Source organism: Salmo trutta, chromosome 32, assembly GCF_901001165.1.
Source record: "Salmo trutta chromosome 32, fSalTru1.1, whole genome shotgun sequence".
In the NCBI taxonomy this organism is placed as follows: domain Eukaryota; kingdom Metazoa; phylum Chordata; class Actinopteri; order Salmoniformes; family Salmonidae; genus Salmo; species Salmo trutta.
In genome coordinates, this window is record NC_042988.1 from 28,284,978 (window position 1) to 28,312,220 (window position 27,243).

General features: G+C 44.3%; 1 protein-coding gene across 1 annotated transcript in view; it reads left to right on the forward strand.

Moving 5' to 3' along the window:
* The first annotated feature begins 349 nt into the window (after positions 1-349).
* Positions 350-27,243, forward strand: part of LOC115170710 (voltage-dependent T-type calcium channel subunit alpha-1I-like) — a 207,080-nt gene continuing 180,186 nt past the window's right edge. The window contains 1 exon segment of the mRNA XM_029726944.1: positions 350-600. Within this exon segment, the coding sequence (XP_029582804.1) occupies positions 350-600 (251 nt within the window).

Consider the following 27,243-nt stretch of genomic DNA (forward strand, 5'->3'; position numbering starts at 1 on the left):
TTTTTATCTCCATCTCTTTTTCTCTCAATCTATTTATCTCTCCATCTCTTTATCTCCCTACGGCCGGCTCAATCACTATTCAACAGGAGAGGATATCTGTTGTTTTTTTAGTACTCAGGCACAAAACCGAAGAGATGGAGTGTACTAGAGATTACTGTTTACATTAGAGTAAATCCATTCAGAGGATAGGTAAGGAAATAGAGAGGTTTTATGCTACTAAAGAGCTGTAAGTGAATTGTCAATGAAAGGGCAATGATTGTTGACATCGATCTAGTCTGTGTGTGTGTGTTCTTCTCTTACCCGTCTCTCTCTCCATCCCTCTCTCCCTCCAGACCTCTGCTAAGTTGCCATGACGAGTGAGGAGTGTCCCGTTCTGCTAGGGGGAGTATCCCCGGTGGGGGCGGGGCTCTGCGAGGACTACGGCCCGGTGCAGGCTGATGACATCATCGAGGAGGCGGGAGGGGCGGGCGATGACGTCAGTATCGGCAGTGACCTCAGCACGCTGGTAGTGCCGTTCCCTGAGCTTGCGCCCGTGGTGTTCTTCTGTCTCAAGCAGACCACCTGTCCCCGCAGCTGGTGCATACGCATGGTGTCCAGCCCATATCCTTTACTACTGCTGAGATTACCTCCGACCCCTAACCTCTAACCCCTGGCCTCTAACCCCTGACCCCTAACCCCTAACCCCCAAAACTTCATTCATCACCTCTCATACTTAAATGGTCTTCAGCCTATATAGTTGTGTATTGTTGTCTCTACCTTCTTGCCCTTTGTGCTGTTGTCTGTGCCCAATAATGTTTGTACCATGTTTTGTACTCCTACCATGTTGTGCTGCTACCATGTTGTGCTGCTACCATGTTGTTGTCATGTTGTGTTGCTACCATGTTGTTGTCATGTTGTGTTGATACCATGCTGTGTTTTCATGTGTTGCTGCCTTGCTATGTTGATTTCTTAGGTCTCTTTATGTAGTGTTGTGTTGTCTCTCTTGTCATGTGTGTTTGGTCCTTTTATTTTATTTTTTATTTTTAATCCCAGCCCCCGTCCCTGAAGGAGGCCTTTTGCCTTCTGGTAGGCTGTCATGGTAAATAATAATATGTTCTTAACTGACTTGCCTAGTTAAATAAAGGTAAATATATATATATATATCCTTTTAACATATTCTATATGTCATTATGTCCATATCACAGACTTTTACCCTGAACCCTATCTCCTGACCTCTCACCTCTAATATTATTCCACTGAACTAATCTACCCTACTCAGCTCTCCCCTCTTCACCCTTCACCTCTCTCAACCTCAGTCTCCCTCCATCTCTCATTGCCTCTTCATGCCTCTTATAGCCCTCTTCTCAACCCTTCAACCCTTCCCTCTTTCCTCGTCATCCTATCTGTCCTCCACCATCTCCCCTCCTCTCCTTTCCCCTCCTCTCCTTTCCCTCTCCCCCTCTCCTCCCTCTGGCCTGATCCCAGTCTGTCTGAAAGCTCAGTATCTCCTGATCTCCTGACCTGAGTAAGTCCACTTTACTGTCTCTATATTCAACCCTGGTGTTGATCCACTCAGTAATGCTGAATGATGGAGAAAGTTGACCAACCTGTCAATGGCAACTTTTTTGCTCCGTTCTGACAGACTGCGACTGGATATAAGTTTGCTTCAGTAGGTGTGTTTGTGTGTGTGTGTGTGTGTGTGTGTGTGTGTGTGTGTGTGTGTGTGTGTGTGTGTGTGTGTGTGTGTGTGTGTGTGTGTCCATTATGGTGTGTGTTGGCACAAACACTCTTTCCCGTGGCTGACCCAGGTGATAATCTGCAGTGAATGCTGAGGAAGTCTATCTCTCCATTGAGGCTGTTCAGTCTTTGATGTACTGTCAGGGTTTTGAGGGATTTGCTAGGCTTTCTAGTGTGTAAAATTGGTGTGTGTGTGATCGGCCTCTAGCCAGGAAGTGTCCAAATCTTATTTGATTGGCCAACGCCGGCCCATGGTGATGACTCAGAGCATAAGCGTGTTACACACACACATGCACCTACACACACACACACACACAGATCATCATCTTGTAATACATGGAGAGAGAGGCTTGGGAATTTCTGGGTTTCTGGTGTTTGTTGTTGGAAGAAGTGGTGGTTCTGCTGGACCAGTACCCACACACACACACACACACACACACACACACACACACACACGCACACGCACACGCACACGCACACACACACACACGTCCTGCTGGTTTTATTGAGTAACAATGTGTGTGTGGGGGGGTTCTAGACTACTAGTTATATGGGACTACATTATGCAGTGTGTGGGGGGGTTCTAGACTACTAGTTATATGGGACTACATTATACAGTGTGTGGGGGGGTTCTAGACTACTAGTTATATGGGACTACATTATACAGTGTGTGGGGGGGTTCTACACTACTAGTTATATGGGACTACATTATACAGTGTGTGGGGGGGTTCTAGACTACTAGTTATATGGGACTACATTATACAGTGTGTGGGGGGGGGGGTTCTAGACTACTAGTTATATGGGACTACATTATACAGTGTGTGGGGGGGTTCTAGACTACTAGTTATATGGGACTACATTATACAGTGTGTGGGGGGGGTTCTAGACTACTAGTTATATGGGACTACATTATACAGTGTGTGGGGGGTTTCTAGACTACTAGTTATATGGGACTACATTATACAGTGTGTGGGGGGTTTCTAGACTACTAGTTATATGGGACTACATTATACAGTGTGTGGGGGGGTTCTACACTACTAGTTATATGGGACTACATTATACAGTGTGTGGGGGGGTTCTAGACTACTAGTTATATAGGACTACATTATACAGTGTGTGGGGGGGTTCTAGACTACTAGTTATATGGGACTACATTATACAGTGTGTGGGGGGGTTCTAGTCTACTAGTTATATGGGACTACATTATACAGTGTGTGGGGGGGGGTTCTAGACTACTAGTTATATGGGACTACATTATACAGTGTGTGGGGGGGTTCTAGACTACTAGTTATATGGGACTACATTATACAGTGTGTGGGGGGGGAGTTCTAGACTACTAGTTATATGGGACTACATTATACAGTGTGTGGGGGGTTCTAGACTACTAGTTATATGGGACTACATTATACAGTGTGTGTGGGGGGGGTTCTAGACTACTAGTTATATGGGACTACATTATACAGTGTGTGGGGGGGTTCTAGACTACTAGTTATATGGGACTACATTATACAGTGTGTGGGGGGGGTTCTAGACTACTAGTTATATGGGACCACATTATACAGTGTGTGGGGGGGGTTCTAGACTACTAGTTATATGGGACTACATTATACAGTGTGTGGGGGGGAGTTCTAGACTACTAGTTATATGGGACTACATTATACAGTGTGTGGGGGGGGGTTCTAGACTACTAGTTATATGGGACTACATTATACAGTGTATGGGGCGGGGTTCTAGACTGCTAGTTATATGGGACTACATTATACAGTGTGTGGGGGGGGGTTCTAGACTACTAGTTAAATGGGACTACATTATACAGTGTGTGGGGGGGAGTTCTAGACTACTAGTTATATGGGACTACATTATACAGTGTGTGGGGGGTTCTAGACTACTAGTTATATGGGACTACATTATACAGTGTGTGGGGGGGTTCTAGACTACTAGTTATATGGGACTACATTATACAGTGTGTGGGGGGGTTCTAGACTACTAGTTATATGGGACTACATTATACAGTGTGTGGGGGGCTTCTAGACTACTAGTTATATGGGACTACATTATACAGTGTGTGGGGGGGTTCTACACTACTAGTTATATGGGACTACATTATACAATGTGTGGGGGGGTACTAGACTACTAGTTATATGGGACTACATTATACAGTGTGTGGGGGGGTTCTAGACTACTAGTTATATGGGACTACATTATACAGTGTGTGGGGGGGTTCTAGACTACTAGTTATATGGGACTACATTATACAGTGTGTGTGGGGGGTTCTAGACTACTAGTTATATGGGACTACATTATACAGTGTGTGGGGGGGGGTTCTAGACTACTAGTTATATGGGACTACAATATACAGTGTGTGGGGGGGTTCTAGACTACTAGTTATATGGGACTACATTATACAGTGTGTGGGGGGGGGGTTCTAGACTACTAGTTATATGGGACCACATTATACAGTGTGTGGGGGGGGTTCTAGACTACTAGTTATATGAGACTACATTATACAGTGTGTGGGGGGGTTCTAGACTACTAGTTATATGGGACTACATTATACTGTGTGTGTGGGGGGTTCTAGACTACTAGTTATATGGGACTACATTATACAGTGTGTGGGGGGGGGGGGTTCTAGACTACTAGTTATATGGGACTACATTATACAGTGTGTGGGGGGGTTCTAGACTACTAGTTATATGGGACTACATTATACAGTGTGTGGGGGGGTTCTAGACTACTAGTTATATTGGACTACATTATACAGTGTGTGGGGGGGTTCTAGACTACTAGTTATATGGGACTACATTATACAGTGTGTGGGGGGGGTTCTAGACTACTAGTTATATGGGACTACATTATACAGTGTGTGGGGGGGTTCTAGACTACTAGTTATATGGGACTACATTATACAGTGTGTGGGGGGGGTTCTAGACTACTAGTTATATGGGACTACATTATACAGTGTATGGGGCGGGGTTCTAGACTGCTAGTTATATGGGACTACATTATACAGTGTGTGGGGGGGGGGTTCTAGACTACTAGTTAAATGGGACTACATTATACAGTGTGTGGGGGGGAGTTCTAGACTACTAGTTATATGGGACTACATTATACAGTGTGTGGGGGGTTCTAGACTACTAGTTATATGGGACTACATTATACAGTGTGTGGGGGGGTTCTAGACTACTAGTTATATGGGACTACATTATACAGTGTGTGGGGGGGTTCTAGACTACTAGTTATATGGGACTACATTATACAGTGTGTGGGGGGCTTCTAGACTACTAGTTATATGGGACTACATTATACAGTGTGTGGGGGGGTTCTACACTACTAGTTATATGGGACTACATTATACAATGTGTGGGGGGGTTCTAGACTACTAGTTATATGGGACTACATTATACAGTGTGTGGGGGGGTTCTAGACTACTAGTTATATGGGACTACATTATACAGTGTGTGGGGGGGTTCTAGACTACTAGTTATATGGGACTACATTATACAATGTGTGGGGGGGTACTAGACTACTAGTTATATGGGACTACATTATACAGTGTGTGGGGGGGGTTCTAGACTACTAGTTATATGGGACTACATTATACAGTGTGTGGGGGGGTTCTAGACTACTAGTTATATGGGACTACATTATACAGTGTGTGGGGGGGTTCTAGTCTACTAGTTATATGGGACTACATTATACAGTGTGTGGGGGGGGTTCTAGACTACTAGTTATATGGGACTACATTATACAGTGTGTGGGGGGGGTTCTAGACTACTAGTTATATGGGACTACATTATACAGTGTGTGGGGGGGGAGTTCTAGACTACTAGTTATATGGGACTACATTATACAGTGTGTGGGGGGTTCTAGACTACTAGTTATATGGGACTACATTATACAGTGTGTGTGGGGGGGGTTCTAGACTACTAGTTATATGGGACTACATTATACAGTGTGTGGGGGGGTTCTAGACTACTAGTTATATGGGACTACATTATACAGTGTGTGGGGGGGGTTCTAGACTACTAGTTATATGGGACCACATTATACAGTGTGTGCGGGGGGTTCTAGACTACTAGTTATATGGGACTACATTATACAGTGTGTGGGGGGGAGTTCTAGACTACTAGTTATATGGGACTACATTATACAGTGTGTGGGGGGGGTTCTAGACTACTAGTTATATGGGACTACATTATACAGTGTATGGGGCGGGGTTCTAGACTGCTAGTTATATGGGACTACATTATACAGTGTGTGGGGGGGGGTTCTAGACTACTAGTTAAATGGGACTACATTATACAGTGTGTGGGGGGGAGTTCTAGACTACTAGTTATATGGGACTACATTATACAGTGTGTGGGGGGTTCTAGACTACTAGTTATATGGGACTACATTATACAGTGTGTGGGGGGGGTTCTAGACTACTAGTTATATGGGACTACATTATACAGTGTGTGGGGGGGTTCTAGACTACTAGTTATATGGGACTACATTATACAGTGTGTGGGGGGCTTCTAGACTACTAGTTATATGGGACTACATTATACAGTGTGTGGGGGGGTTCTACACTACTAGTTATATGGGACTACATTATACAATGTGTGGGGGGGGTACTAGACTACTAGTTATATGGGACTACATTATACAGTGTGTGGGGGGGTTCTAGACTACTAGTTATATGGGACTACATTATACAGTGTGTGGGGGGGTTCTAGACTACTAGTTATATGGGACTACAATATACAGTGTGTGGGGGGGTTCTAGACTACTAGTTATATGGGACTACATTATACAGTGTGTGGGGGGGGGTTCTAGACTACTAGTTATATGGGACCACATTATACAGTGTGTGGGGGGGTTCTAGACTACTAGTTATATGGGACTACATTATACAGTGTGTGGGGGGGAGTTCTAGACGACTAGTTATATGGGACTACATTATACAGTGTGTGGGGGGGGTTCTAGACGACTAGTTATATGGGACTACATTATACACTGTATGGGGCGGGGTTCTAGACTGCTAGTTATATGGGACTACATTATACAGTGTGTGGGGGGGGGTTCTAGACTACTAGTTAAATGGGACTACATTATACAGTGTGTGGGGGGGAGTTCTAGACTACTAGTTATATGAGACTACATTATACAGTGTGTGGGGGGGGTTCTAGACTACTAGTTATATGGGACTACATTATACTGTGTGTGTGGGGGGTTCTAGACTACTAGTTATATGGGACTACATTATACAGTGTGTGGGGGGGGGGTTCTAGACTACTAGTTATATGGGACTACATTATACAGTGTGTGGGGGGGTTCTAGACTACTAGTTATATGGGACTACATTATACAGTGTGTGGGGGGGTTCTAGACTACTAGTTATATTGGACTACATTATACAGTGTGTGGGGGGGTTCTAGACTACTAGTTATATGGGACTACATTATACAGTGTGTGGGGGGGGTTCTAGACTACTAGTTATATGGGACTACATTATACAGTGTGTGGGGGGGTTCTAGACTACTAGTTATATGGGACTACATTATACAGTGTGTGGGGGGGGTTCTAGACTACTAGTTATATGGGACTACATTATACAGTGTATGGGGCGGGGTTCTAGACTGCTAGTTATATGGGACTACATTATACAGTGTGTGGGGGGGGGTTCTAGACTACTAGTTAAATGGGACTACATTATACAGTGTGTGGGGGGGAGTTCTAGACTACTAGTTATATGGGACTACATTATACAGTGTGTGGGGGGTTCTAGACTACTAGTTATATGGGACTACATTATACAGTGTGTGGGGGGGTTCTAGACTACTAGTTATATGGGACTACATTATACAGTGTGTGGGGGGGTTCTAGACTACTAGTTATATGGGACTACATTATACAGTGTGTGGGGGGCTTCTAGACTACTAGTTATATGGGACTACATTATACAGTGTGTGGGGGGGTTCTACACTACTAGTTATATGGGACTACATTATACAATGTGTGGGGGGGTTCTAGACTACTAGTTATATGGGACTACATTATACAGTGTGTGGGGGGGTTCTAGACTACTAGTTATATGGGACTACATTATACAGTGTGTGGGGGGGTTCTAGACTACTAGTTATATGGGACTACATTATACAGAGTGTGTGGGGGGTTCTAGACTACTAGTTATATGGGACTACATTATACAGTGTGTGGGGGGGGTTCTAGACTACTAGTTATATGGGACTACATTATACAGTGTGTGGGGGGGTTCTAGACTACTAGTTATATGGGACTACATTATACAGTGTGTGGGGGGGGGTTCTAGACTACTAGTTATATGGGACCACATTATACAGTGTGTGGGGGGGTTCTAGACTACTAGTTATATGGGACTACATTATACAGTGTGTGGGGGGGAGTTCTAGACGACTAGTTATATGGGACTACATTATACAGTGTGTGGGGGGGGTTCTAGACGACTAGTTATATGGGACTACATTATACAGTGTATGGGGCGGGGTTCTAGACTGCTAGTTATATGGGACTACATTATACAGTGTGTGGGGGGGTTCTAGACTACTAGTTAAATGGGACTACATTATACAGTGTGTGGGGGGGAGTTCTAGACTACTAGTTATATGAGACTACATTATACAGTGTGTGGGGGGGGTTCTAGACTACTAGTTATATGGGACTACATTATACAGTGTGTGTGGGGGGTTCTAGACTACTAGTTATATGGGACTACATTATACAGTGTGTGGGGGGGGGTTCTAGACTACTAGTTATATGGGACTACATTATACAGTGTGTGGGGGGGTTCTAGACTACTAGTTATATGGGACTACATTATACAGTGTGTGGGGGGGTTCTACACTACTAGTTATATGGGACTACATTATACAGTGTGTGGGGGGGTTCTAGACTACTAGTTATATGGGACTACATTATACAGTGTGTGGGGGGGTTCTAGACTACTAGTTATATGGGACTACATTATACAGTGTGTGGGGGGGTTCTAGACTACTAGTTATATGGGACTACATTATACAGTGTGTGGGGGGGTTCTAGACTACTAGTTATATGGGACTACATTATACAGTGTGTGGGGGGGGGTTTAGACTACTAGTTATATGGGACTACATTATACAGTGTGTGGGGGGTTCTAGACTACTAGTTATATGGGACTACATTATACAGTGTGTGGGGGGGTTCTAGACTACTAGTTATATGGGACTACATTATACAGTGTGTGGGGGGGGTTCTAGACTACTAGTTATATGGGACTACATTATACAGTGTGTGGGGGGGTTCTAGACTACTAGTTATATGGGACTACATTATACAGTGTGTGGGGGGGTTCTAGACTACTAGTTATATGGGACTACATTATACAGTGTGTGGGGGGGTTCTAGAATACTAGTTATATGGGACTACATTATACAGTATGTGGGGGGGTTTTTAGACTACTAGTTATATGGGACTACATTATACAGTGTGTGGGGGGGGGGGGGGTTTAAACTACTAGTTATATGGGACTACATTATACAGTGTGCGGGGGGGGGGTTTAGACTACTAGTTATATGGGACTACATTATACAGTGTGTGGGACTAGAGTAGCTTAGTGTGTTTCTGTGTTTTAATACAATTGCATCAGTCTGAGAGAGTGTATCTACTTTATGAAAGTGCTTTCATATGTTTGTGCTTGTATTTATGTTGTTGAGTGTATGTACTGGCATGTGTCTCTGTGTTTGTTGTCCTCGTGTATTGTGTCTCAGTCAGTCTGTGTATTGTGTCTCAGTCAGTCTGTGTATTGTGTCTCAGTCAGTCTGTGTATTGTGTCTCAGTCAGTCTGTGTATTGTGTCTCAGTCAGTCTGTGTATTGTTTCTCAGTCAGTCTGTGTATTGTGTCTCAGTCAGTCTGTGTATTGTATCTCAGTCAGTCTGTGTATTGTGTCTCAGTCAGTCTGTGTATTGTATCTCAGTCAGTCTGTGTATTGTATCTCAGTCAGTCTGTGTATTGTGTCTCAGTCAGTCTGTGTATTGTGTCTCAGTCAGTCTGAGTATTGTTTCTCAGTCAGTCTGTGTATTGTGTCTCAGTCAGTCTGTGTATTGTATCTCAGTCAGTCTGTGTATTGTGTCTCAGTCAGTCTGTGTATTGTATCTCAGTCAGTCTGTGTATAGTATCTCAGTCAGTCTGTGTATTGTATCTCAGTCAGTCTATGTATTGTATCTCAGTCAGTCTGTGTATTGTGTCTCAGACAGTCTGTGTATTGTATCTCAGTCAGTCTGTGTATTGTATCTCAGTCAGTCTGTGTATTGTATCTCAGTCAGTCTGTGTATTGTATCTCAGTCAGTCTGTGTATTGTATCTCAGTCAGTCTGTGTGGACACTGGGTCTTCAGTGATAAGTGGTGCTGCTGTTGTTGCTTCTCTCTACAGATCAATAGCCCTGTCCAATACTCACTGGTGATTGTATGACGCACACACACACACACACACACACACACACACACACACACACACACACACACACACACGATAAAAAGCCAATGATTCCCTCCCAGCCATCCAGCCAGCCAGGCAGGCCTGCTTACAACAGAGAAAAAACCCTCCCACTGTTCCACTCTCTGCATGTCTCTCATTCTCTCCCTTACACCCTCTGCCCATCTCTCCCCTCTCTCTTTTAATCTCTCTCTCACTCCCTCGTCCCATCTCTCCCCTCTCTCTTTTAATCTCTCTCTCACTCCCTCTGCCCATCTCTCCCCTCTCTCTTTTAATCTCTCTCTCACTCCCTCTGCCCATCTCTCCCCTCTCTCTTTTAATCTCTCTCTCACTCCCTCTGCCCATCTCTCCCCTCTCTCTTTTCATCTCTCTCTCCATTCTCTCTCTCTCTGTGAGTTTCTCTTCTCATTTGTTTCACCCTCTGCATTTTTCTTCATCTTACATGCTTCTGTGTGTGTGTTTGTGTGTGTGTGTGTGTGTTTTTGTGTGTGAGTACGTAAAGGCGTGTGTGCTTGCGTACATTGCCATGTTATATGCCTGCCTGCTTACTGTGAAGCCACACACCCCTCTCCTCTACTCTCCTCCCCTCTCCTCTCCTCCCCTCCACTCTACTTTCCTCGACTCCCCTCCCCATTCTCCACCTCTCCTCTCCTCTCCTCTCCTCTCCTCTCCTCTCCTCTCCTCTCTGGTTTATGTATTGGCAGATAGGACAGAGATTTCTGCTGGCTGTGTAACTGATTGGACATTAGATATGTCAGGCCTGGCACTCACTCACCTTCAATAGGCTCATCATCATGCCCCACATACGTCAGGCTATGAGTCAGTCAGGCTGAGATATGAGCAGGCTCATCAGCGCAATGGACTTAAAAGAGAAATAATATAATCCAGTCCTAAACCCCCAGATTCAGACACTCTGGGGAGATGGGGACCTGTCTACCACACCCCACCACCTTCTCAAAGCATAGATATTCAAAATTACAAGAAGCAGAGTTAATACCTATTTTCAAGTGATTGCAGTGCTTTTTCAAATACTCGTTTCCTCCTCAAACCTGCCCTAGTCCTTTTTGTACAATGCGTGCAGGACGCGGGGTCGACGAGAGCTGCCTGAGCATGTTTCTTTCCCAAGCAGTTGATGCAGAGAAGGTGAGAGCCTTTCCTCGCAATCATGGAGCCGAAAGTGCAAGGACGTGGGGGTTTGAGTGCTTGGCCTGGCTCTCCCTGGGATGGGGCAGCAGCGGCCATTATAATAAAACATTGTAGTGTAGTAGTGCCTGTTGTAGAAAACTATGTGTTAGCCCGGAGGGTTAGAATGGGCCTTGCAGCTATTAGCTAGCTAGAGACAGCACGGCGTAACGCTATAGCCAGGCTAGTAAGGCGTTAGCTAACTAGAAGCTATCTAGTGTGGCTAAGGTATGCTGTCGCTAGCACAGTGCTAGCCGAAAGGGACCGTGTGGGAGCGGTGTTAGACTTCGTGCTGATATCCTCCCAAGAACTTAAAGCCGTCAGGCTAAACTTGGTAATTTTAGTTAACACAAACAAGTGAACGTAGGTTAAACTAAACAAGAGGAAAGAGCTAGCAATGCTACAGTATGTGAAGATAGAATTGCTAGCTAGTGTGATTAGCTTGCTTTCCAATAAGCTAGCCAAGTTAGCTTAATTAAACCTTGCAGCATGGGTTAACTAGGTCTCGATAGCTAGCCGTGTGACGTTAACTATCACTTTTTTTCTGCCAGTACTCAACACTATCGAGTGGAGCTGAGGTCCTATGTTCGGCAGAGTTAACCTCACGGTTCTGAAAACATTTAAGCAGGAAGACAGGGATCATGTCGTGCTGAGGAGAGCTTCAGGAGCCTAGTGACTCTTCGCAAGGAAGAGAGCAAGAATGGCCAGTGGGCGGGCGAGTGGCGCCTTATAGAGAGGGAGAGGCTCACCACTCAACCTGTCTGTCTCGGACAGAGGTATGTGATTGGTTACTTCCTGTCTCGGACAGAGCTGTGTGATTGGTTACTTCCTGTAATTGACAGAGCTGTAGTTGATACTTCTCTGTCTGCTCCTGTACTTTAATCATGCCTTGTATTGTGTACTTGTTTGCATGTATGTACACTCAACATCAATATAAACGAAGCATGTAAAGTGTTGGTCCCATGTATCATTGGCTGAAATAAAAGATCCCAGAAATGTTTCATACGCACAAAAAGGTTATTTCTCTCAAATGTTGTGCACAATTCTGTTTACATCCCTGTTAATGAGAACTTCTCCTTTGCCAATATAATCCATTCACCTGACAGCTGTGGCATATCAAGAAGTTGATTAAACAATGTGGTCATTACACAGGTGCACCTTGTACTGTAGACAATAAAAGGCCACTCTAAAATGTGCAGTTTTGTCACACAACACAATGCCACAGATGTCTCAAGTTTTGAGAGAGCCTGCAATTGGCTGACTGCAGGAATGTCCACCAGAGCTGTTGTTGCCTCCAATGTTGTTTTAGAGAATTTGTCAGTACGTCCATCCAGCATACCACATGTAACCACGCCAGCCCAGGACCTCCGGCTTCTTCACCTGCAGGATCATCTGAGACCAGCCACCAGGACAGCTGATGAAACGGAGGAGCATTTCTGTCTGTAATAAAGCCCTTTTTGGGTAAAGAAATCATTCTGATTGGCTGGGCCTGAGTGGGTGGATTTCACATGACTGGGAAGGGGCGCAGCCATGAGTGTGCCTGGGAGGGCATAGGACCATCCACTTGGTAGCGAGGCCCACTCATGGCTGCGCCCCTTCCCAGTTATAGGAAATCCATAGAGCCTAATGAATTTATTTAAATTGACTGATTTCCTTATATGAACTGTAACTCAGTAAAATCGTTGAAATATCTGCATCTTGCATTTATATTTTTGTTCTTTAAATATTTGCTCACCAGATCATGTGACATATGCAATTAACCTCAAATAAAAGGCTGGTGCACAATGTATTTGGAAAGTATTTAGATTTTGTTACCTTACAGCCTCCTTCTAAAATGTATTAAATGAAATGTTTTCCTCAAAAATCTACACACAATACACCATAATGACAAAGTGAAAGCAGGTTTTTAGAAATGTTTGACAATTTAGAAAAAATTTAACCGAAATAGCTTATTTACATAAGTATTCAGACGCTTTGCTATGATACTCGAAATTGAGCTCAGGTGCATCCTGTTTCCATTGATCAACTTGATTGGAGTCCACATGTGGCAAATTCAATTGATTAGACATGATTTGGAAAGGCACACGCCTGTCTATATAATGCCCCACAGTTGACAATGCATGTCACAACAAAAACCAAGCAATGACATCAAAGGAATTGTCCATAGAACTCCAAGACAGGACTGTGTCAAGGAACAGATCTGGGGAAGAGTACCAAAATGTCTGCAGCATTGAAGGTCCCCAAGAACACAGTGGCCTCTATCATTCTTAAATGGGAGAAGTTTGGAACCACCAAGACTCTTCCTAGAGCTGGTTGCCCGGCCAAACTGAGCAATCGGGGGAGAACGGCCTTGATCAGGGAGGTGACCAAGAACCCAATGGTCACTCTGACAGAGCTCCAGTTCCTCTGTGGAGATTGGAGAACCTTCCAGAAGGACAACCATCTCTACAGCACTCCACCAATCAGGCCTTTATAGTAGAGTGGCCAGATGGAAGCCACTCCTTAGTAAAAGACACATGACAGTCCGCTTGCAGTTTGCCAAAAGGCACCCAAAGGACTCTCAGACCATGAGAAAGAACACTCTCTATCCTTCCCTGTAGCTCAGTTGGTAGAGCATGGTGTTTGCAATGCATGGTGCTTGCAACACCAGGGTTGTGGGTTCGAGTCCCACGAGGGGCCAGCACAGGAAAAAAAAATTATGAAATGAAATTTATGCATTCACTACTGTAAGTCACTCTGGATAAGAGCGTCAGCTAAATGACTAAAATGTAATGTAAATGATGAAACCAAGATTGAACTCTTTGGCCTGAATGACAAGCATCACATCTGGAGGAAACTTAAACTTAGCACCAGCACAGTGGTGGCAGCATCATGATGTGGGGATGTTTTTCAGCAGCAGGGACTGGGAGACTGGTCAGGATCGAAGGAAAGATGAACGGAGCAAAGTACAGAGAGAGATCCTTGATGAAAACCTGCTCCAGAGCACTCTGGACCTCAGACTGGGTCGAAGGTTCACCTTCCAACAGGACAACGACCCTAAGCACACAGCCAAGACAACGCAGGAGTGGCTTCGGGACAAGTCTCTGAATGGCCCAGCCAGAGCCTGGACTTGAACCCGATAAAACATCTCTAGAGAGACCAGAAAATAGTGACGCTCCCCGTTCAACCTGACAGAACTTGAGAGGATCTGTCGAGAAGAATGGAAGAAACTCCCATTCCAAGCCAAGCTTGTAGCATCGTACCCAAGAAGACTTGAGGCGGTAATCGCTGCCAAAGGGGCTTCAACAAAGTTCTGAGTAAAGGATATGAATATTTATTTAAATGTGATATTTCAGTTTTTTATTTTCTATACATTTGCAAAAAAAAATCTAAAAACCATGTTTTTCTTTGTCGTTGTAGAGCATTGTTTTAGATTGATTAGGGAATTCATTTTTTTCTGTGGTGAAATGCGCAAAGATGATTTCCCATATGTGCTACATCTCACACATATAATCATAGAACCAGGGATACGAAAGCAACCTTGAGTTTCTATGTTTTTTAGGTGCAAAAACACTCACCTGCTTGTTGTGATGGTTTAACTCTTTTGAGCAATTTGTACATTTGATTCCCTGCCACCAATAGGTAACATAACTCATGGATTCATGCTAGGGCTACTGTGGAGAGCCTGTGAGTGTGATGGGAAGCTGCTGTGATTCTTATGTCCTATTTCCACCTCTCCCTCTCTCTACTGTCTCTCCTCCACCTCTACCTCTTTCTCTCCTATCTCCCTCTCTACTTTCCTCTTCATACATTTGTCTATCCATCTATCTATCCATCCATCCATCCATCCATCCATCCATCCATCCATCATCCTATCTTCCTCTCTATCTCTCCCCGGAGCTTGATTGGCTCACAGGGGGTTCTAGAGGAGTGACCGGCCTCCGCGGCCCATGATCTTCTCTGTATCTGACAGCTTGTTACCACGATGGAGACGGATATCCTCACACCTCAGATAGTCATCACTATCTCCTTGTAGGACTACCACCTGTCTCTCTTTCTCTCTCTCTCTCTCTCTCTCTCTCTTTCCTCCCTTCTGCCTCCTTCCATCCTCTCACCCATCCATATTTCACTCTACCTACTCTTATCGGTTCTCTCTCCACCTTATCTCCCTTGGCTCCCCCTTTTCTCCTCTTCCTCGAACCCCTCCTCTGTCTATTACTTCAGCCCTTCCTTCTCTTTTCTCCTCCTTCCCCTCTCCTCTCCTCACGCTGTCTACTCCTTGTCAGCCACTCAGGAGAAACTAGTTAACGTAATTATTGGAAACGGTGTTTCTCTCTCTCCCTCTCTCCCTCTTCAACATCATCTCCCTTTTCCCTATTATTTATTCTCTCTCTCTGTACCTCTCTTCACACCTCTCTGTCACATCCAGGATAAACTCCATTAGCGCCTGGTCTCTCTCTCTGTGTGACAGGGCTGTAGAGGGGTTTAAGAGACTCCACAGAGACCAGGGTGCCACTTCTGATTCAACACCAGGTACCATACAGCCAATCAGTGGATGGCAGCAGGCACACGTAGCCAATCAGTGCACGGGCCGGCTCTCATGTGGTGATGATGGATGGTGTGATGATGGATTCTGTGTTATTGAAATCTGATGAAGTTCTCGTCATGGAATGTGGTGTGTACATGGTACTCTCTCTCTTCCTCCACTTCATCTCCTGTATGGATGAATCCACACACATATACATGCAACACACACGCGTGCATGCACGCACATACATGCATGTGAGTGCACACAAATGCAAACACACGCACACACTCTCCCTATATGGTTCTGGTTCTGCGCCTGTGTATTCCAGAATGTTCTGTCTGGCTGCACACTAACTGCTGTGTTCTGTATTCCAGAACGTTCTGTTTATCTATCTGATTCTCTGTTTAATTCTAACCTCATAGAATTACAATGCAATGTCTATCAAGCATATTCTCTCTACCCAGCCTGCTCTCCCCCTCTACCCTCACCCATACTCTCTCCATCTCTCTCCAGTCACACCTTACCCTAACAACTCATCCATCCTGATAGACAGAGCAAAAGAATGGAAGAGAGGAAAAAATTAGCACAATTGCTCACTTTGTTCCAGCAGGTGCATGTATGGCAGGAACACCTATTGTCATTATGTGTCATTCAAAGGTGTAGCGGCTTATTCAATCCCCCTCTGATTTCAATGTGTCTGTCAGATCCTGCCTGTGCATCTATATGTGCCTCTCTGGCATGCCTGTTGAATGGAGATGGGGTTTAAATGGCTGTTTGATGGGCTCTGTTAACCCCGTGGCTCCTGGCTTGGCCTGTGAGTGGGTGGGGAGAGACAGAGACACGCTCCACTGAATACTGTACTGACTAGAGAGAGAGAGAGCGGCCACAGCACTGCAGCTGGAGACAATAGGATGGTTCATTGATAACAGCTCTATTAGGAACTAGGCTTCAAGGACTATGTTTTAGATGGATTAACTCGTCTTGTTGTCCTGTACATATCCTACTATGTCACTGTATGTTGTTGTCATTGTACGTTACAGGGTAGGAGAGGAGACTTTGACCAACAAAAACACATCAAAGCTCATGGTCCATCTACAGTAGCCATTTTATTTAAGGAAATATCATCCCATTTCAGAAATTGAGTTGTGTTTAAGATGTTTATGTAGTTACTTATTTTCAAGTATCTACCAAACAGACATAGCGCCATATTTTGCAGGTGCCCCAGACAGTAGATGAAAGAGAGAGGTTATGCTGTAGTGTGAGGTTAGAGGTCAAACATTAGGGGTCAGGGTTAGAGTCCCCCATATTTCCCCTGATTAAAGGAGAGGTGGTTCAGGGTTTCTGGCCTCCAGATGACCTTTGGGAGATCAAAGCTCCTGTTGTTTTTTTCTCTGCAGTTTTTTCAGGAAGTTTAGCCGTTCAAAGTGGGAAGCGGGGAGGAAGAAGAAGGGGTGAGACCGACTGTGATGATAGATAGAGAGAGAAAAGTAGAATTAAAGAGTCTATGATTGTGTTGGAAGTGAGATTGTGTGTGTGTGTGTGTGTGTGTGTGTGTGTGTGTGTGTGTGTGTGTGTGTGTGTGTGTGTGTGTGTGTGTGTGTGTGTGTGTGTGTGTGTGTGTGTGTGTGTGTGTGTGTGTGTGTGTGTGTGTGTGTGTGTGTGTGTGTGTGAGTGAGTGAGAGAGAAAGAGAGGGGGAAAGAGATACAGAGCGAGATAACTATTGTTGTCGTCTCAAATTTTTTCGTATTTTGCCTCCACCCACTCCCTGTCTGCTGTTTCCTGCCTGGGAATACACTGTACAGAGAAATAAGAGGAAAATACCAAGGGATGGAGAGAGAGGAGGGGATATGGAGAGGGGGATTGAGGGGATAGAGAGAGTTTAAAAGACATAGGGAGAGGGTGATTGAGGGGATAGAGAGTGTAAAAGAGATAGGGAGAGGGGATTGAGGGGATATAGAGTGTAAAAGAGATAGGGAGAGGGGATTGAGGGGATATAGAGTGTAAAAAAGATAGGGAGAGGGGATTGAGGGGATAGTGTAAAAGAGATAGGGAGAGGGGGATAGAGGAGATAGGTTGAGGGGATAGAGAGTGTAAAAGAGACAGGTAGAGGGGGATAGAGGAGATAGGTTGAGGGGATAGAGAGTGTAAAAATATAGGGAGGGGGGATAGAGGAGATAGAAAACTCAATGGCCTAACACACACACACAAACACATACAATGTACAGCACCAGTCAAAAATTTGGACACACCTACTAATTCCAGGGTTTTTCTTCATTTTGACTATTTTCTACATTGTAGAATAGTGAAGACATCAAATCTATGAAATAACACATCATGTAGTAACCAAAAAAGTGTTCAACAAATCAAAATATATTTTATATTTAAGATTCTTCAAAGTAGCCACCCTTTGCCTTGATCAAGCGCCATAATGAAACTGGCTCTCATGAGGACCGCCACAGGAAAGGAAGACCCAGAGTTACCTCTGCTGCAGAGGATAAGTTCATTAGAGTTACCAGCCTCAGAAATTGCAGCCCAAATAAATGCTTCACAGAGTTCAAGTAACAGACACATCTCAACATCAACTGTTCAGAGGAGACTGCGTGAATCAGGCCTTCATGATCAAACTGCTGCAAAGAAACCACTACTAAAGGACATCAATAAGAAGAAGAGACTTGCTTGGGCCAAGAAACATGAGCAATGGACATTAGACCGGTGGAAATCTGTCCTTTGGTCTGATGAGTCCAAATTGGAGATTTTTGGTTCCAACTGCCGTGTCTTTGTGAGACGCAGAGTAGGTGAACAGATGTTCTCCACATGTGTGGTTCCCACCGTAAAGCATGGAGGAGGAGGTGTTATGGTGTGGGGGGGCTTTGCTGGTGACACTGTCTGTTATTTATTTAGAATTCAAGACACAGTTAACCTCCATATGTGCTCAGCACATGTGTGGAACTTCTTCAAGACTGTTGGAAAAGCATTCCAGGTGAAGCTGGTTGAGAGAATGCCAAGAGTGTGCAAAGCTGTCTTCAAGTCAAAGGGTGGCTACTTTGAAGAATCTAAAATATGAAATATATTTTGATTTGTTGAACACTTTTTTGGTTACTACATAATTCCATGTGTTATTTCACTGTTTTGATGTCTTCGCTGTTATTCTACAATGTAGAAAATACCCTTGAATGAGTAGGTGTGTCCAAACTTTTGACTGGTGCTGTACATGTAGGGTTAAGTGTGAATACCCCATTGGTTGAGCAATACATGTTGGTTAGAGGTATATATACAGACAGTAACACAATACAGCATCACATTCACTGCCAGTGAGGAAACCACTACACAGGAAGTAAAAACAGCCAAATAAAGAAGAGGAACGTAAAGAAAGGAGAGGAGCAACACTGCTATAATGAGGGGAAACGGTGTGAGACAGGGGCTGCAGGATGAAAGGATGAAAAAAGATAGAGAGCGAGGGATGGGGAAAAGGTAATTATACACTAGCATGCTGCTAAAGGTACAGAGAGATATGAAAAGTTGGTGCAATGGAGAGAGAGAAAGGGAGGAGTGGATAGTTAGCACTTTTGGCTGAGAGGCTTCTAGAAATAAAAGTGTGAGATCTAGTGAATGAGAAGAAAGACAAGGGTGGATAGTAGTTTGTTTGTTTGTTTGGATCCCCATTTAGCTCCTGCAGAAGCTACTCTACCTGGGGTCCATAGTTAGCACTGTCTTTGAGAGGCAGAGAACGAGAGAGGGAAAGATTGCTAGCTAGCTCTTTCTTGAAGAGCGAAAGAACAAGTGAGAGAGGGAGACAAGGGTGGATAGTTAGCGTGGTGTAGGAGTGAACTTTTGCCTAGTGCCTGTCCAGCTTAGACAGGTGTGTTTGTGAATGTGTGTTTATGAATGTGTGTGTGTGTGTGTGTGTGTGTGTTTGTGTGTGTGTGTGTGTGCCTGTCGAGTTAAAGAGACAGGAGGGAAGAACATGGAGACTCTAATTGCACTGGTGACTGCCTTCTCAGACCTCAGAGAGACGGAACGAGAGAGAGAGAAAGTCAGAGAGAGGGAGTGAGGGGGCGGGGTGACATGGGGAGAGAGAGAGAGAGATAGAGAGAGATGGAACGTGGGAGAGTGAGAGAGATGGGGGGAGAGAGAGAGTGAGGGAGAGAGAGATAGACGGAGAGAGAAAGAGAGATGGGGACTGAGAGAGAAAGAAAGATGGGGAGAGAGAGTCGAGAGAGAGTCCTGTACAGTAGGTGTTGGTGATGATGCAGAATAAACACTTCCAGTAGGAGGGTGATATTACCTCCACACCTCTAGCCCTGACCCCACCGCGTGGCCAACTCCTGCCCAGTGACCCTGCTCCAGCCTGGGAATGAATGTTATTTATTTTATACAGTCATTTATGCTCATCTTTATCAATGGTGTCAATAATAGCCAGGTCACCCGTATTCGACGTCCATCCATGTCTGAGGATGTCAGGAGATGACGTGGAAACCGGCCACTAGGGGCAACAGTGAGCGCTGTTACCTTCAAGTATGTTTTGGTTTTGCTAGGGCGTTGTGGACGGGGATGGAGAATCCAATTTCGAATCCAGCGATAAAGTTGTTTTTGAGATTTTGGTTTTAAGCCTATACCAAACCTTAATCCTAACCTTTGATGCCTAAACTTAACCTTAAACACTTAGAAATTTGACGTTTGAGACTGTGAGAGCTATTTGGTCAATAATAGTATTATGCAGATTTTGTTCAGTTTTGCAAGTAGGGATCAAATATGAAGAGGGAAGCAGAATTAAACACAACACAGACCCACTGTGATCTGGTGATCTAGTCTTTTGTCCTCTAATCCACACATCTCCTTATTGGACCAATAGCTGACCTCTGAATCCAACTGTCTGACCTATCACCTCCTCTCGGTGGATGTATTGCAATCCGATGAAGGCCGTTGACTCTGGCCAGTAATTGATGATCTCAATTAGGTCTATGCAGCCTCCCTCGGCTTGGTCGGACTAATCAAGCTTATTACAGGGCTCACCTCTGACACACACACACACACACACACACACACACACACACACACACGGGGACATGTACACACATGCAGACGGACGCAAGCGGTGGCACACACACATACAGTACACACACACACATACAGTACACATACAGTACACACACATGCAGTACACATACAGTACACACACACACATACAGTACACATACACACATACACACACATACAGTACACACACACACATACAGTACACAGGAGTTGGAACCGGTTCAGGGAACAAAACTGAAAACCGGAAAATGACAAAACATTTTCAAGGAACCGAATAAGAACCGGGAACGAATGTGATCTACACTGCTCCGGAACAGAACCATTATTTTAAAGGCATGGGAACTAGTTAATAACGATCTTTTACATTCCGGACATTTTTTTCCAGTCCCACAAAAAACTCTACAAAGTGCTTGTGCAAAGCCCTCCCTCTGTCAATCAAAAACGTAACATCTTTGCCAGTGTGTGTGCTTGTAGGCTACCTGCCCTTCCATCTCCGAGGCATAGCTGTAGCCTACTGATGTTACACGCGTGGCTTCTTTTATTTTTATTAGAGAATAATGGATTCGCTTTTTCAATGCTAGTTAAGGATACTATAGATATCACATTTCACATTGGATGTATTAACTACAAAAATATGTTTTTTTAATTCTGGTGCCACTCTGCACACACAAGCTTGTTAGTTAGCTTGCTTTTCTGGTCTAACGTTAAGCCAACTCTCGGAAGATCAAAGACATTCAAAGTTCCTTTATAGAAGCCGCTCCTCTGTAGGTATAATTCTGTGGGCCTAATTCAGATAATACATGTCATAACAAGATTCCCAGCGCTTCAAGCCAAGCCTCCTCCTCCAACCGCTCTCGTTCTCTCCACACCCGCAAAATTTCAGTTGCATCTCGTGTCCTACACTTGTCTTTCCATAACGCATGTAAACAACTCACTGAGCTATAGCTTGCCAGCTCCATAGCAAGCTGCTCTATCCATACTGCATAATTGGTGAAGTCATTTAATGTCGAGCTAAATGTAAAAAAAATATTAGATGATTTAAAAAGGATCAGAAAGGAACAATATAAACCAGTACTTTCTTTATTATTCGAACCGGTTCACAGCTTTATTTTGCCAGTCGGAACGGTGGAACTGAACAAATGAAAAATAACTGTTCTGTTCAGAACGAAACAGTTGGAAAATACACACTCAAGTTCATACACACATGGACATGTGCGCACGTGCAAGCAAACAGGCAGGCTCACACATACACATTATGCACACTTACACAAACACGCACACACATATGCAGACACACATGCACATCTGCGCATGCTGCACCCATGCATGAACTCACAAGCAGCAGACACAAACTCTTACTGCCCTCCCTTCCTCCAACTCTGAGAAAGCCCCTCTGCCCTTGATCAAGTTTGTGTTTAAAGCCCCAGTGCAGTCTTTAAAAATGTATTTTTAAATCATCACTGTATGTCTAATAACTCCAAATCTATTTTTTATTATTTAATTCTCTGAGTCTACTTTTGTTTTTGAAGTACTCAGTCTGATCATTTGGGCGTGTTGATACAAATGTAAATATATTTACATATACAGCCCTGATTGGCGAATAGCATCGTCTAGACCAGTTCTTACACTAAAAGAGCATTATCATAATTTTGACCATTTCAGATAGTTCTTTCAACCCAAAGTGTGGAAATATCCTAAAACGTTTTTGACTGCACTGGGAGATTGTATTATGATATAATGTCATAACTGACTAGATTAAGTGATTTATTAGTTTCACTACAGACCTTCCCTGCATCCTTCCTGTCTTCCTCTGATAACCTGGATTCTCTCTATTTTCTATTTCTGTCAGCTGTTCTCTAATGAGAGCTGACAGTACAATTCAGTACCACTTAGTTTAGTGGCAGAAAGTCCCAACTCCGGGTTCTTCATCACTGTGTGTGTGTGTGTGTGTGTGTGTGTGTGTGTGTGTGTGTGTGTGTGTGTGTGTGTGTGTGTGTGTGTGTGTGTGTGTGTGTGTGTGTGTGTGTGTGTGTGTGTGTGTGTGTGTGTGTGTGTGTGTGTGTGTGTGTGTGTGTGTGTGCGCGTGCAAGAGAGCGAGAGGGGCTACCAGAGACCCAGACGCTGTTTAAATGATGTTATCACAACCTATTGTTATCTCTGGATGAGAATGTGTTTGTTCTATGTGTGTATTGTGTTCTGTGTGTGTATTGTGTTCTGTGTGTGTATTGTGTTCTGTGTGTGTATTGTATTCTGTGTGTGTAGTGTGTGCTCTGTGTGTATTGTGTTCTATGTGTGTATTGTGTCCCTTTTTTCTTTGGATTCCTAACTTCCTTGCCCATGTCATGGAAGAGTCGTGGCCTTATCATGGCATTGGTTGTCTCTGTTTCCTTATATGTACTTTTCTGTGTGTTTTTTTATTTACACCTTCTGCAGACTTAAATTGGACCACTGTGGATAAACAGTTATTCAAATTAACCTTAACCCCACTAGTTTGACTCTTAACCTATTATGACACCTCTGTCTACATTAGGTCACCATGGCCCCCAACCACCAATCATATCTGTGGGAATCAATAAGTTGTTGTTTAACCGTTTAATCTCCTAACATTATCATTCGCAACAACATCATTAGAGAGCATTAGGTTCAGCAGAACCATTTGTGGTCATTAAAGAGCTGTTGAAGGGCCGGCATCTGCAGTGTGTGTTTACCTGTCCTAACAACTGTGTATTCATAGCCTCAGTTGGAAGAAGCAAAGGAAAGTACTCAGCGTGTTAGCAGGCTTGTATGATCTACTATACATTATACAACTGGTGGGTCTAATCCTGAATGCTGATTGGTTAAAACTGCATTCTATTTAAGAAATAAGGCCCGAGGAGGTGTGGTATATGGCCAATATACCGCGGCTAAGTGCCTGGACACAGCCCTTAGCCGTTGTTCATTTGCAATATATCACAAACCCCGAAGTGCCTTATTGCTATTATAAACGGGTTACCAATGTATTTAGAGCAGTAAAAATTTCTGTTTTGTCATACCCGTGGTATACGGTCTGATATACCACGGCTGTCAGCCAATCAGCATTCAGGACTCGAACCACCCAGTTTATAATCCACAAGTTACCACTGGCTAAATCTATGATGTTAAAATGCCTATTTACTCTGTTCCATCTAACTGCGCAATCCACTGTCTCATCAGCCCAGCCAGGCAATTTATAAACTTGATCTCCACTATAAAAAGCATCTAAATCAAATAAAATTGTATTGATCACATACACATATTAATGCGAGTGTAGCGAAATGCTTGTGCTTCTAGTTCCAACAATGTAGTAATATCTAACAAGTAATCTAACAAATTCACAACAACTACCTCATGCACACAAATGCAAGGGATGAATAAGAATATATACATATAAATATATGGATGAGCGATGGCCGTGCGGCATAGGCAAGATGCAGTAGATGGTATAGAGCAGTATATACATATGAGATGAGTAATGTAGGATATGTAAACATTATTAAAGTGGCGTCATTTAAAGTGACTAGTGATACCTTTATTAAGTACATTTATTAAAGTGGCCAGAGATTTGAGTCTGTATGTTGGCAGCAGCCTCTCTATGTTAGTGATGGCTGTTTAACAGTCTGATGGCCTTGAGATTGAAGCTGTTTTTCAGTCTCTCGGTCCCAGCTTTGATGCACCTTTACTGACCTCACCTTCTGGATGATAGCGGGGTGAACAGGCAGTGGCTCGGGTGGTTGATGTTCTTGATGATCTTGTTGGCCTTCCTGTGACATCGGCTGCTGTAGGTGTCCTGGACATTACCTCACATTTCTTTTAGACTAACATTTAGTTTTTAACAATGGGGATTTGTATAAACCTTGCTGTCTGTCTCTCCGTTATTTGTAACATTGTTTCAATATTCAATTGTCCCATAGTAATGAACATCTCGGGAGTCGGGATGAGCCAGACAGGCAGGCAGCGTTTCTCAGCCAGTCCAAATCATGAATCAGCTGGCATCATTTTTAGGGATATATACAAAGAAATGTCAATTGAAAAAAAGGTCAAACTAAATAAAGTGCTGCTAGTTTTCAGTCTTTGCAGCTTCAGTGTGAAGTGATTGTGTTAGCTGTGTTGTTGGCTAGCTCCTCTGAACAACACTGTCCTGACGAGAGAGCACATGTTCTATGCCAGGTGAAATCACGCCTCATTAGCTCATTGTTATGGAAGTGTTCAAATAAATGTACTAGAAACAGCTTAAACAAATGCAAATGCAGCTACTGTGCTGTTATTCTGGCTGCACTGTTTGATGTGACTGTAAGTTAGCCATAGTTAGTTAGCTAGCTAGCTAGCTAGCAAAGGATAAGGACGTTGCCAGCCAGTATGGCAATGGAACATTTAGAACAAACGACTGGGTCGAATCCATAGATACAGAACAAAAAGACTGAACGACTGGGTAGCGTCTCTAGCAACCGAACCGATAGAACAAATGATCAACCAGCTTGGGTAGCAATCCTAGATTTGTGTCAGGACTATATCTTGTGGAAGGATGAAATAGTATGAATAAATGAATCAAAAGAACGTTTTTAATGAAAATATGTCATCATTATTTGGATATGTTGGTAACCCGTTGTATAAAAGTGACTTTGTTTTGGGCCTACCAACATCCGTGTCAATATATCCTCCAAACACCGGCTTCTCTGGCATTATCACTTAAATAACGGGCTACAGCTAGGGATCGATACTAATTTAGGTTTTGCATGTTGAATTGATAAAACTGGATGTTTTGTTTCTTGGCAGTCTTTGGTTTGACTTGAACTAATTCAACTCATTCCTGGAATATATATATATATATATATATTTTTTTTTACCAGTATTTTCTGCCTGTGTGTTCAATACCTCTGTACTCAATGTTCGCCCTGTTGTACAGTATGTCCTGCTGAGGTGTGATCCCCCCAAGGCCAGTTGCTGTCAATACCCATCAGTATCAGTGCAACCAGTTGAGCCGTTATGGCTGACAATGGCTAACCGCACGGCTAACCTGAGCTGGAGTAATGCAGCAGGCTAGCCTGGCACTATCCACATCTCACATGTTTCTAAATAGTAATACTAGTTTCCCCAGCCAAACACATGCACTCACGCTCACACACGTTTTATCCATCCCATAACACACCCACACACTCACTCACTCACTCACACAGACACACACACACACACACACACACACACACACACACACACACACACACACACACACACACACACACACACACACACACACACACACACACACACACACACACACACACATACACACACACACTTCCTCTCAAAACATAGACAGGCCTCAGACTGAGAATAAACCACCTGGCCAAATGTCATACATCAGCCTTCCAGTATCACTGTCCCCAAAGGCCCTACCATCACTCCACTGTCCCTAAGGGCCCTACGTCACTCCACTGTCCCCAAAGGCCCTACCGTCACTCCACTGTCCCTAAGGGCCCTACCGTCACTCCACTGTCCCCAAAGGCCCTACCATCACTCCACTGTCCCCAAAGGCCCTACCGTCACTCCACTGTCCCCAAAGGCCCTACCGTCACTCCACTGTCCCTAAGGGCCCTACCGTCACTCCACTGTCCCCAAAGGCCCTACCATCACTCCACTGTTCCCAAAGGCCCTACCGTCACTCCACTGTCCTCAAAGGCCCTACCGTCACTCCACTGTCCTCAAAGGCCCTACCGTCACTCCACTGTCCTCAAAGGCCCTACCGTCACTCCACTGTCCTTAAAGGCCCTACCGTCACTCCACTGTCCTCAAAGGCCCTACCGTCACTCCACTGTCCTCAAAGGCCCTACCGTCACTCCACTGTCCCCAAAGGCCCTACCATCACTCCACTGTTCCCAAAGGCCCTACCGTCACTCCACTGTCCCTAAGGCCCTACCGTCACTCCACTGTCCTCAAAGGCCCTACCGTCACTCCACTGTCCTCAAAGGCCCTACCGTCACTCCACTGTCCTCAAAGGCTCTACCGTCACTCCACTGTCCTCAAAGGCCCTACCGTCACTCCACTGTCCCCAAAGGCCCTACCGTCACTCCACTGTCCCCAAAGGCCCTACCGTCACTCCACTGTCTTCAAAGGCCCTACCGTAACTCCACTGTCCTCAAAGGCCCTACCGTCACTCCACTGTCCTCAAAGGCCCTACCGTCACTCCACTGTCCTCAAAGGCCCTACCGTCACTCCACTGTCTTCAAAGGCCCTACCGTCACTCCACTGTCCTCAAAGGCCCTACCGTCACTCCACTGTCCTCAAAGGCCCTA